Below are 13190 nucleotides of genomic sequence, written 5' to 3' on the forward strand. Positions count from 1 at the left end.
AGAGGCAATGTGTAACATATTTGTGCAACACTTGGCTCCCACAGTAAGCTACAGCCACGCTGCTGTACACCACGGTTACAAAACATTGACACCTATTAGCTTTGCCAATGCTTGTTACAATTATACTCATGAAAATACATCAGCGTAGATTCAAGTTTATTTTGACTGATACATAAGGAATTAATTGTGAAACAGTTATGTAAACATACTGTTGGTAATTTCTTGTTAGATATAATCTTTAAACCAATCTGGAGAACCTAAACTCAAATTTCAGTTTAAGACATTTCCTCAGCGCATTATTTAATCAATTTATTTTTATTTATTTTCTATTTATTCAAAGTGATTTTATATAGTGCAAACTTTACCCAAAGGTGTCAGAGCGCTTTACAAAAGGACCAGTTACATTACATAAGGACTTCGTAGTACATGAGTTACATAAAAGATACAAACAGAAAAACTCTAAATTCACAAAAGAATGGTAGTAAGTACATACGTCTACTGCAGATACTAGTGGTTAGAGTTGCATATTTACAAGTTTAAAATTCACTCAAGGAAAAGATACAAACAGAAAAACTCTAAATTGACAAAAGAATGGTAGTAAGTACAATCCTGCATACATAATTTGATCCTCAGTTGTTGCATAATTACTGTAGCCCTAGTCCATAAGTGGATGTTATATTAAAACTGAACAAAATGATACTAAAGCCCAAGAGTTAAAATCACTGACTGGAAAAGACCTCAAATGTTTAACTCTGAACACAAATGAAATCAAGAGATTTAAAGCTGGTGTGTCCCGAAGCAAATAGGCTATTGGAGGCGTATTCTGAGAGTAAATCCGTTGGCATAAACGCCTGACGCTGTTGCTGGAAACGAGGGTTCGAGCCTCAAGGTTGCGTCCACATCCTGTGATTCTGGGCAAATCACTTAATCTCCCTTTGCCTGAATGTGTAATGTAAATACGGTGCTCATGTAAAGCGCTCTAATACTTGCGGGTCGAGTTCGCGCTATATTAAATATGCAAAAAAATGGTAGCAGTCTAGTTTTATTGGCACCTATTGGCGGTTACCATGGTGCCCACGAGGGCATCTAGATCACACTGTGTATACTTTAGTCCTTTTTCTCTGTCCTTCTTTTCTAAACAGGAAGTTATCCCTCTGTATCCGGCCTTCAGCGAGACCAGGAAGTAAGAGTGAATGTTTCCTGTGCTGCCTGCATGGTGTGTATATTAGGTGCTGCAGTCACGCCATAGAAAAAAGGTAGCGGGTGTATTGTCGTCGATATTTTTGTTTTAAACGGGACTTCCGTCCTTTCTTTAATTTATAGAGGCTCAAAATGAAACGCAGGGCTACTTTTGAAAAGCGGTGTTACATCTCTGCAAAGCGTGGCTTGAATGTAAGGCGTATTTATTATAGGAGGCTGCAGGATCCCACCTCTCTTCCCGCGATCTCGGGTAAATGTAGGTCTTTGTTTTGAGAGAGAGTTGAGAGTGTGACCGCGCCTCGCCTTTGCGCATTGTCATGAGGACAGGGAAGCAATATTTCACAGTGCACGTTTAGAAAGTCTCACTTCTGATAAATACCTTTCAGTGTAGCGCATTAGTTAGATGTACTGAGGTAAAATGCTTCCCCATGTAAAGAAATACACTTTTTGTGAATTTTAACGACACCATATCATACTCCTAATATGTTTGTTGGATTATTTAAATGCCAAATATTCTCGAGTCTCTGATCGTGCAGGGGCTCTTAGAACCAACGCCTTTAACTTAGGTTTCCCAGTTAATTTGTTGCTCACCCACCTCTTGTGATCGCAGTCTCAAAATCTACTGGGGCGTGGGAATCTAGCAATTCTCTACCAGAATTTCATTTCAGTGGAGACGAGTGATTTTTACAGAAATACTTATATTTAAAGTTGGAAACGCAAGCAAGAATTCCTGTTGAGATATTTCATCTGGCCCACATTTACTAAGATTCGACGCAAGACAGCACAGCAACCAAAGTTGCTGTACTCCCTTTCGTTAAAAGGACAGAGGAAAATAATGTACCATATCTTTTAAGATAATGGTGCATTTTCATTTCTCTCCCCTTGTGCGGGCACAGTTTTGGCTGTCATGAGCCAATGTGCACACCCTTGCGCCGAAGTAAAAGGTTGTGTGCATTCTCTTAACTAAAGCATAGGGTTTGAACTGGAAGGGGACACTACTGTACAAAAATACCATGTTTTAATACTAATATAAGGAGAAATGAAAACATTTCTCCTTGTTACGCCTGTCTTGAGGAGGTGTAAGGTTTTAGCGCATATCAGTGCCAATATTAGTAGATATGGGTTTGCGTCAACCACGTTCGTGGTTGCTTGAGCATGTCCAGTTACTTCACACGGAACATCTCCTTGATGCAAAGTAGTGCATAGCGGAATTTTGCATTAATTTGGGATGCTTTCCAAGACAAATTCTGACTTGCGTTAGAAAGTAAACCCCCCCCCCCCCCAATTTTTTTTTGCTGTAGGCTCAAGTGTGTAGTCTGACAGTATCAACCCACCTACTTAGCGGACAACTCACCACTAGCGAGTCCCTCTGTTAGACAGAAGACGTAGGCTTTTGGAGAGAGAGCCATGGGAATCCCACACATCTGATGTCACTCCAGTTTCCCTTCCTTTTTTAGTAGTTTTGTCTTTAACCAGCAGAGAATCCACTCTTCCTTGCTTTTCCTTCTCTCCTTTCGTGCTCCCCCGTCCCTCCTTTGTATTTCCATGCACTTCCCTACTGTTTTTCTATTTCTTTTCTCTACTTCATGTACTTTTCTTGCTCCTCTCCTCAGTTTAACTCCATTCCCCTCCCTCTATTCTGTTTTTCTCATTCCCTACCTCCTTTGTTCCTTTCAATTTAACTGATTTTCCACAGTTTCTCTACTTTTTTCACCATCCCTTCTATCTGTCGACTCCACCTTTCACCTGTCCTTCCTCCCTCTTCCCCCATCTTTCATGTTTCTTCACTGTCTGCTTTCATCCACATATACTCATCTTCACATCTCCACCGAAAAAGGGATTTGCACACTATAATCCAGGGCTTCCCTGTTACATTTTTACCGTGATGGTTCATGCACCTCACCAACACAGTGATCCATTGGGATACAATCTAATTGTATTCAGTACTTTCATTGCTCAGAGATTTGTTTGGGACTCAGCTGTCCTGCTTGATTCTCAGTGGAACTACCAGCAAACTACAACATGCAGTCATGTCCAGAAAGAGGACACAGCTTCTCTCTCGCCCTCCCTCACCCCTCCCTTTGGGGCAGAATCAGCACTAAACCATAGGTCCCAGCCAGCATAGGTGGTGAAGTTCTACGTCAGTATCCTACAATGATTTGACTATTAAGGCAAAATTACACCTCGGATGAAGTGAGAGGCTAGGCAGTATCTCAAGCGGTGTTGCACTAGCACCATTTCAAATAATTTATATATATTTTTTAATTCTTGATGAGCCCTGCCATCGTGTCCCTGCCAATAGTGTTTGCAACGCTGTACAGACATTTCTCTCATTTGTAGGGTTTAAATGTTGAAAAATGAAAAAATTTGAAGTATGAGTCAGCGTCCCGCCTCCATTGCAATGAGGTCATACTGTGATACCATGGGGTTACATTGGAGCAAAGGATACCATAATGAGTTCCAAGGTTCCTCTATTGAAGTTAGAGGACCCATAGTGAATTTTCTTACATTAGGAGACTGCTAACAGCTTCACACAAGGTAGATATATAATCCGTTCATGCAAAGCTTCTATTCCTTGAGCTTACTAGTAAAGGACTCCTTTCCTTTGTAAAAAGAACATTTTGACAGCTTGTATCATCTTTGTGTAGTAGTTACTTTGTGATGGCTACTCCTTTATCTTTGCTGGTCAGCTAACCTGTTTAATTAAATATTTGGCTGCCGTTGCACTGCAGCTTCATCAGAGCTGTAGTGCTTAGTATTAGATACAATGCTAAACATTGGATTAGTATATGCATAAGTAATGCAGGGATGATGTCTAGATGAGCCTATCACAATGTCACATGTTTTTTGATTTTGTTCACCCCTCTGGGGTATTTATAATATTCAGAATGATATTGGTATCACTAAGGATATCTTGCAGGTGCTTTATCATACCCTTAAGTTTAAGTGTGGATGGGCGCATATAATCTGGCTAAACTGCAACATCTGTGCATAATATCCCATAATCTCCATGAGCAGCCACTGGGATCATGCATGTGAGGTAGCCGACGGAATATGACAATTTTTCGTCTGTTAGTAAAGTTGTGCTTGTAAGCGTGTTTAATAATTTCCAGCTTTCTCATACAAAGAGGAAGTTGGCCGCTTTAGTTTTAAAGTCAAGATTAACATTAATTTCTCCATATCTGGGTCATGAGTGAGCAAGTAATGTGATGTAATCATGGGAGAAACATATTGTAGTAAAACAATAAACAAGCTTTACTTATAATGGAATTAGTTTTTCTACAAATTATGAGAAAACTACCACATAGTTCGTGATAAAGGAGAGGAAACCGACTTTTAAAGAATAACATATGGCTTTATAAATATTTAATTCTTTACATATTCTGATTGCAATAATGAACACAAATAGCTCACATGGAAATAGACAAATCAAGGAATCCAGAGATTTTTAAAGAAATTGTGCACTTTTTTTTTAAAGAAATATTTTTTATTATACATTAGTCAGTTGCAGTACAGTATATCACATGAACTGGAGTGTTATTGAATCACAGAATAATTTACATATCCAGTGTACATTCTTCCGTTATATCCCAATATGTAGGTTATATCGTACTATGTAATTTAGCGATATTTGCAACCATATTTTCTCTGATATTGTACTCTTCGTGCCCCTTATCCCAGACCCGCCTCCCACCCCATAAATTCCCTTTATTCCACACACCGGCTCCATATTTTCTCCCGTTTCCGTGGGCAGCCTCTACTCTCATAAACAACCTTTTCCGCTTCACTGCACCAGTCCAAATCGGACTTCCATTGCTCTATCTTTGGTGGGAGGTTTGCTTCCCAGGCCCTGGCAAAGTTCCTTATGGCCACCATTGGCGCTGTCATTAGCCATAGCTTTTGATACTTTTGCCATGTTTGCTCACCAGTTACACCTAACATATGCCATCTGGGTTCTAGCGGAATATCTTGGCTTAATTTCTACCTGCGTATAACCAGTCATTGATTGTTACCATCTGCAAAGCCCAATAATATTTTTTTCATTTCTGGGATTGCCAGATCTCCTTCATACACACTTCTTTGGAGTTTTACTAGTGCTATCCTATAGCCCCCCCCCCTCCCATCCCATCCCATAGGAGCTTCCGTGGTTCACTATCCACTTCTTTAAAGAACCTGTCTTGTATCTTATGTGGGCTATTTTATAGGACATACAACAATCGTGATAGTGTCATCATTTTGAAGAGCACAGCTCTTCCCATCAGGCAGATTGGTAGGCTCCTCTAGTGCGTCGCATTTCTTCACAACGACAATGTCTGATTTGTCAAGTTGTCCTAAAGGAATTCCGTCTCTCTCCACTTGATGGTTATGCCTAGAATTTATCTTTGGTTTGTAGCTTTATCTCTCGGAGCGGCGAGGTTGAACCCCCTCCGTCAGTCCAAAGAGGAGGGAATGTATCCCAATTAATTTAATATCCGTAATAGCTGCTGAAGAGCTGGAATATCTGCAGCAACCTGCTCATTGTAGAGTGGAGTCTCGTGGCATAAAGTAGGACATCATTTGCACATAATGACATGCGTTCTTCCCAATTCCCATCGCCCTCTTTCCCTGCCACCACCGGATCCCCTCGTACACATGCCACAAGAGGCTCCAGCACCGGAGCGAACAGCAGAGGGGACAGTGGTCATCCCTGTCTTGTCCCTTTACGCAGGGCAACGGTTAAGCCATTCACTCACACTCTAGCCAGTCGATTTGTATAGAGTAGCTTCACCCATCTTTGATATTGAGGACCGAATCCAAACCTTTCTAATGCCGCAAATAACTATTGCCATTCAATACTGTTGAATGCCATCCGTGCATTCAATGATAGCAGCATGGCATCCTCTCCTGCACGTGAGCCAGTCAAGTGCATTCCCCCATATAGGCGCCTTAGATTCAATCCATTACTTCCGTGTGGCATGAATCCCGTTTGGTCTGGATGAACTAGGGATGCCACCACTCTCCCGAGTCAGTTTGCCTGAACCGTAGTCAGTATTTTAGCCTCTAGGTTCAATAGAGAGATGGGCCTGTAGGAGCTGCACTCCTCCGGGGGTTTACCCGCCTTGGGGATTATTACTATAGTGGCTGCTCTTTGGTCCTCTGGCATATATCCCCTTTCCCTTGCTGCGATATACATGTTCAGCAGGTGCGGCGCCACCATGCCGGCTGTACCCTTGTAGAGCTCTACCGGCAGACCATTCAGTCCCGGGGACATCCTTGTATGTAGATCCCTTATGGCCCCCATAATTTCTTTAACTGTAATGATCTTCTCTATTTCATCCCTATTCTTGTTTGTCTGTGCTGGGAGATGCATTTCCGATAGCAATTATTGGCAATCTCCATCCGTCCTATTGGGGCTGGAGGTATATATTCCTTCATAATAATCTGCAAAGGCCTTTGCTATCTCTTTCCTCATTAACCGCAACATCCCCTTGGAATCCTGTATTTCCGCCACCTATTGGGGCTGGAGGTATATATTCCTTCATAATAATCTGCAAAGGCCTTTGCTATCTCTTTCCTCATTAACCGCAACATCCCCTTGGAATCCTGTATTTCCACTACCCGATTTATCTCTCTAGCTCTTTTTTCCAGCCATGCTATAATTTTATTGGCCTTTTCACCCACATCATACAAGCACCTCTGTGATGCGAGCGACAATGACCTGACAGTGTTTTATGCCCAGGTTCTTCATTTCCTGTTGCTTAAGGGCGATGCACAATTGGAGGATCTGACTCCTCTCTTGCCAATGCCTGTGATTCCAGTTGTATTATTTCCCTCTCTGTTATCCCACTGGATTTCTTTTTTTTCCCTTTGGCCTCTAACCAGGGCTTGTATATATCCACGAATCAGTTTTAAATGCCTCCCATAGGGTGCATGTACAAAAGGGGGCGGTGATGGACGGAGCATCTGAACCAATCAAACACTCACACCCAGTCAACAGATCTGGGTTTAATCCATCACCGTTCTTTAGCCCACTCTGCCACCCCAGTTCAGACATGGCCATATGCAAATCAGTCTGACCCCGTGCCTCATGGGAACAGTCCAACCCGAACTGCCAAGCCATGCCTGGACAGAGATTGTTGACAAAACAGTCAACTTCTCAGCCCCTGCTGTGCCTTTTGAACATGTGTACTTTCATGAACCGAAGGCACAGTATTGGTCTTGTCACTTGATCCCGGGACTTGATTGTCATCACAAGTGTTTAAGTGCGACCGGCAGAGGTAGGAGGCGTTTTTAAAAAAACAGTTTATAATCCATATTTTCAGACATTCTGTTTGTATGATCTGGGTTAAGGAAAGGGCACTCATTTTACGCTCCCACTGTCGCACTGCAGAAAGCGGGAATCATTCCCACCTGTGTATTCCATTTATCCCAGTACTCCAAATGTAAACTCATTGTAAACATGACTATTTCGTTTTCCAGTGTTGAATCCATATACTCTTATCCGTTCATCACTACGGAGACAGTGCGATCATATCTGTAGTTTTTATTAACATCTTCAAATACCAATAGTACGCCAATCCAAGCTTTATGCATAGGTACGTCCACATTAATCACATTTTGAAGTCGACGATGCTTTATGAATACCCAATGCATTTCGAGCCTTCTTGGCTCTTCATCACGGGTTACTAAAACAAATACGATAAACAATTTAGGTAAATTTGTAAACAATGGTTAGTTATAAAACACTGAATATATACGGCAAGCTCATTGACAGATTTATGTACTAATGAAACTTAATTCAAATACCCCTAGTTATTACCCCGTGTTTCTCCCAATAGCACCTACAACTGTAGTGACCCTTAATGCGCTATAAACATGAAAAACATCGCTCCACCCATTACATCAAGAAACCCATTATCCTCCTCACAAGTCCTCCCCTGCTCTAATCCCCATTCACTCTCTGACTAAACTCCCCTCCTCCATATCCCAGATTTTTACCTTTCGAAAGAACGGTCACGATCAGGACTCTGGCCCCTCATCCTATCCTCCATTAGCACACTGTTTCTTCCTTTCACCAATCGTTAATCCACATTTTCAGCTGTGTGCATTCACCCTTTTAACAGACTGACATCACGTGACTTGCTTCCCCTACTACTTCTTTCAATTACCTCCGAAAATCTACTGAAAGACTCGCACTCCCATAATCCCCCTCTCTCAACCTCTGAATCATTTTCATACGTGTGCATCAACTAATAAATATTCTTTTAAAAATAACCAGACATCCCCTTCCCAACAAGTTGTATGACAAAAACCATTGCGATTTTTAATCTGAATGTGTAACATGAACCCAACGAATACCACTTGTCTTAACAAGTACGTGCGCATTATCCTCCTCATGAGTCCTCGCCTGTTCTATTCCCATTACACTTTCTGCCTAAACTCCCCTCCTTCTCCATGTCTCAGATATTTACCTTTCACACAACGATCACCCGTCAAGACTCTAACCCCTCATCATATCCTCCATTAACAAACTGCTTCTTCCTTCCTGCGATCATTAATCCAAATAGTCAACTATGTTCACTCACCCTTTTTACGGACTGACATCACGTGACCTAATTCCCCCACTGCTCTTATCCATACCCTCCGTATCTCTGCTGAAAGACTCACACTCCCATAAGCCCCCTCTCTCCTCAACTTCTGAATCAGTTGCATGCGTATGAATCAGACTAATGCATTCTCTTTTAAAATAACCAAACATCCCCTTCCCAACAAGTTGTTGAACAAGACCATTACAATTATCAATCTACATGTGTGAGATGAACCCAAAAAAGAAATTAAATTACTGCTCCCGGGCTTCTAAATATATACCACTTTGCACTGACAGAGCTAACTCTGTCTGAACAGGACAGCACAAAAACACAGGAATAAATCTGTGCAAGCAGCTGAGGCTGCGACAACAGCTTACAAAACAAGATAAATGCACATGCTAAAGGCACCTACAAATGCCGATTTTGTAGGCTTGCTGCATTTCTTCTCTTATTAGAGTGCAGCTGCGGGGTGATTGTGCGCCTTTCTTAAAGTTTTCATGTTAATGGCTGCACCCTTCATGAGCCTCAATTAACATGAACACTTTAAAAGGCACACAATCACCTGGCAACTCAGCTCTGTTAGGAGAAGAAATGCAGCAAGTCTAGAAACACAGCGTGTGCTTTTAGGTGATTCTAAAAGCACACGCTGTGTTTGGTGCTACATTTCTTTCCTTTTCTAGAGTGCGACTGTGGGGCTCATTGTTTGCTTTTGTTTAAAGCATTCATGTTAATCGCAGCTCCTGACGGGCTCTGCCATTAACACGAATACCTAAACAAAAGCAAACAATGAGCCCCACAGTCGCACTCTAGTAAACAAAAGACAATTAAAAGTGCCCCCTCCTTGAGAGGGAGCACTTGCTAAATTCCTCTTCCTCTGAAAGTTTAAAATGCCCGTTTTTCGCGCTGCAGTGGCAGCACCAATGCTCTTGGGATGTGTGTGCGCGCCACTCACATAGCACTACGCGCTCGGGGGCATTCATGTGCGCGCGTGCTCAGGCGCGCACGTTCGTGGGAACACTGAGTGTTGTAGTCCCCAACTTTGAAACATCCCCCTCCCTGCTACTCTGCTAGGCGGGTTGAAAACCACCCACCACCCCAACTTACAGAGCGCCTGTCGCCCCTGTAACTTTGTTAACTAACTAGGAATAGACAAGTGCCGATTAGTGCGGTGTACCATTGTCGCTCACCTCTTCACCCAGAGTATTGAACATGTTACCATTCTTTCTGACCATATGAATAACCCTTGAATCCCCGCCCCCTGATATTATCAAAGGATCTAACCTGAGTTTCAACCCCTTTCTCTTCAAGAAGCCAGCGATCTCACTGTTCACTCGTGTTGGGCTTCATTATGTTCAGTTCCATAGTTTCAGCTGCCTCATTCGGCATTGTACACCCTCTCTTCCACCCTTTCTTCCTGTTGATCCTTTGATGTTCCCCGTCTTCTGTCTTTTAGGGTGATATGACCCAGTGTACGCCAGCCTTTCGGCCACTCCCTGACCTCGTCTGGTGTACTGAAGTGCCAGGTTTTACCTTCCTACTTTGTATATGAGTTAGACCTGCACACCTTTATGTATCGAATTAGAATTCAAATTAGTACTTTGGATGGTGATGAAATCGTATCTGTTTATGCGTGCTACTGCGTGAAGGAGTATAGCCCTAGCCCTTGTGGAAAACTTACAAGAAAAGGACCCGGAAAAATCCGAACCGGCGCAGTGCACAGCAATTGCCCCTAAGGTTTCAACAATTTTATCTTGTTTCTTATACTAATAACGCTTGCAATAAAACATTTACTCCAACTTGTTTTGAAATAATGTATCTTTTATATCATCATGAGTTTTGAAAATTTTCAGCAAACACAAAGGACATTGAAGTGAATCAATAATAAATGCAACCGCTTAATGCGCTGTATTTTAAACATAACATCAAATCCTGCAACACAAGATTTCGAATATGACCCTGTTGGAACTGGGGTCACCAGTTTCCCAAGGGTAGCATGGCACGAGCGGGTAGGCATCCGAAGCTTATGTGTAAAGCGACCATACAGCACACGCATCTACTGAGACAGTAAAATTGGGCACGCAATGACTGACGCCACTCCATTGAGCTTGTATTAAAAGCAAGTGACTTTTATATAGAGCAGGATCAGGATAATCAAGAATTGCAATATTGTTAGCTTATCAGCTTTCCTTTAAAATACATGTGTTACAACACTTGGCAATAAATACTAGATGAATAAATATAAGATAAATATTAGAAAATATTAAGTAATAGATAACCACAGGCCTGACCTTTGCCTTGCTTCTTATCAGCACCTGTAAGGATTACATTACAAAGGCAACTAAATGACATTGCATCTTATTAGATCTGTAGGCATTTTACCCACTACTCACCAAGCAAGGGTGAGCGTTCCACAGCAATAAACATGTAAATAAATAACTGTAGGCTTCCAGTAAATGCGACACTAAAGGGGGGAAAACATTTCATTAAGAATAAACATCCCCTTGTGCAGGATTAATCATTTTAAGAATCACTCCCAGCAGGAATGAGCATTAAGCAGTTCCATAGTAGAAATAGAACTTTTCATTAGTTATGCACCAACATTTCATCCAGGAAGTAACCACTTCTCTGAGCAGAAGTAAACATTTAATAACAGGTAAACCATACATAAGGCCTAGGCTGAACAGAACAATAGGCGAAATACAGATAATCCCTCGGTTTGGGCCTAGCCCTCGCTAATACTCTTCATCCTGGTACTCAAGGCATTCTATTACATCCTCTAATCAGGGGTTATCCTTTTATGAATTGAGGCCTATAAACTGTGGGCCTTGGGACCTCTAAAACAGTCCAATACCAGGATAAACACCCCCTTAATCTAGTAGGGACCTTTCATTAGGAATTATCCTGTTCGCAGGTGAGAACAACATTTCATGTAGAGCCATTCATATTCTCAATAGCAATAACTTATTTCAATAAAGGTTAAAACAATCAATTAGCAGAAGTAACCATTTCCTTAATCAGGAATAAACAGGTCATTAGAACCCAGGCCCCATTAGCAATTTTGCGCAGCAAGCTCCTCGAATCGGCAGGGCCTGTAATAAGGTTTTCCTAGCTCCTGCAGCTTAAAAATAACAGCCCCTTATGTAGGACTAAACATTTCATTTACCCAGAATACCATTCTCCTCAAGCAGGGATCAACCTTCCATTAATTATATCTAAACCCTGTGCCTAAGAACCAGAAAGACAATGGCACATGAGCAGGAATTCTCAGGTTGTAACAAAACCTTTCATTAGACAGGCACAATTAACCAATTCCTTGCTCTGCAGTTCTTGACGCAGGGATAAAACATTTCAGTATTCAAGAGTATCCCTGTTGGTAGGTAGAAGTTAGAACACTGGGGCAGGAGTATAAAACATTCCATTAGGTAAGTACCCCATAAAAAGGCTCAACATTTCATGAGAGAATAAACACTGCATTACTCAGCCATAAACATGCATAGGGCTACATTAACTGGCATGCAACTGTACCCCAGGCAGGGGTTAACTTTTATTAGCCGAGGCCCCCACGGTGTCTTTTGGGGGGGGCCCTGGCCCAGTTCCAGTACTTGAAGGGGCCAATGGGGCTATTCCCCAGTTCAGGGAGCCTTCTGACACAGCGCCAGGCAGCAAATTCAGGTCCTGGGCATGCAGCGCCTCGCTGATGCAGCGCTTGAAGTTAATGACAGATGCTGGATGTACAGTGCTTCACAGTACCTCAAGGGTCCCCAGGCAGCAGCCGAGCTCTTAGGTTCACAACGCTTCGCAGTAACAGCGCTGGTAATGGCTTTCTGGTGTCAGTTGTAGGGGAAGGGAATATGGCAGTCCTGGAGATAGCGCTTCTCTGGTACAGCGCTTCGCAGGGGACACAGCAGTTCTGGGAGCTAGCGCTCAGACAGCAGTAGTGCTTGGGCAGTTTCCATAATAGCGCTCCTGGCAGCCACAGATCCTCAAATGACAGCGCTGGGCACTCAGGGTTAGTTACAGCCCCAGCGCTTCGCAGGCACAGCGCTTCTCTTGGGCCATTCCCATAAATAAGGCAGTTCAGGTAGCGCCAGCAGGACAGGTAGTTCAGGGTGCTAGCGCTAGGGAATAGGAGCGCTTAGCCAGCAGGCAGTTTATTTTAGTTGGAAGCAAACCAGCAGATCAGACAGGACAGGCCACACGACAGTGGCAAACCAGCAAAAGGGGGTCCCAGGTGGCGTCAGGGAGCGCGGGGAGCGACACAGCACCAATACCTGGTTGTCTTCTCAATAGTCCTGTGGTGATTTGGTTTCTTCTCGGCGCTTTATGTTTCTTGCACCCTTGTAAATAGCAGTCTCTGGGTTCCTTGAAGGGGGGGTTTGGAGTTGATGGCTGGTACCAAATCTCCTCAGCCGGTCTCCTCAG

General features: G+C 42.7%; 1 protein-coding gene across 2 annotated transcripts in view; it reads left to right on the forward strand.

Moving 5' to 3' along the window:
* Positions 1-1151: 1151 nt before the first annotated feature.
* RPP14 (ribonuclease P/MRP subunit p14) overlaps positions 1152-13190 on the forward strand; it is a 103229-nt gene continuing 91190 nt past the window's right edge. The window contains exon 1 of one of the 2 annotated variants that reach the window (XM_078661495.1): positions 1152-1216. In XM_078661495.1, the coding sequence (XP_078517621.1) occupies positions 1214-1216 (3 nt within the window). In that variant the 5' untranslated portion in view covers positions 1152-1213. Of the gene's footprint in view, positions 1257-13190 lie in introns of both variants that reach the window. The other variant, XM_078661496.1, reaches the window with a different exon arrangement.

The sequence above is a fragment of the Lissotriton helveticus genome, chromosome 9, assembly GCF_964261635.1.
Source record: "Lissotriton helveticus chromosome 9, aLisHel1.1, whole genome shotgun sequence".
Taxonomy (NCBI): Eukaryota; Metazoa; Chordata; class Amphibia; order Caudata; family Salamandridae; genus Lissotriton; species Lissotriton helveticus.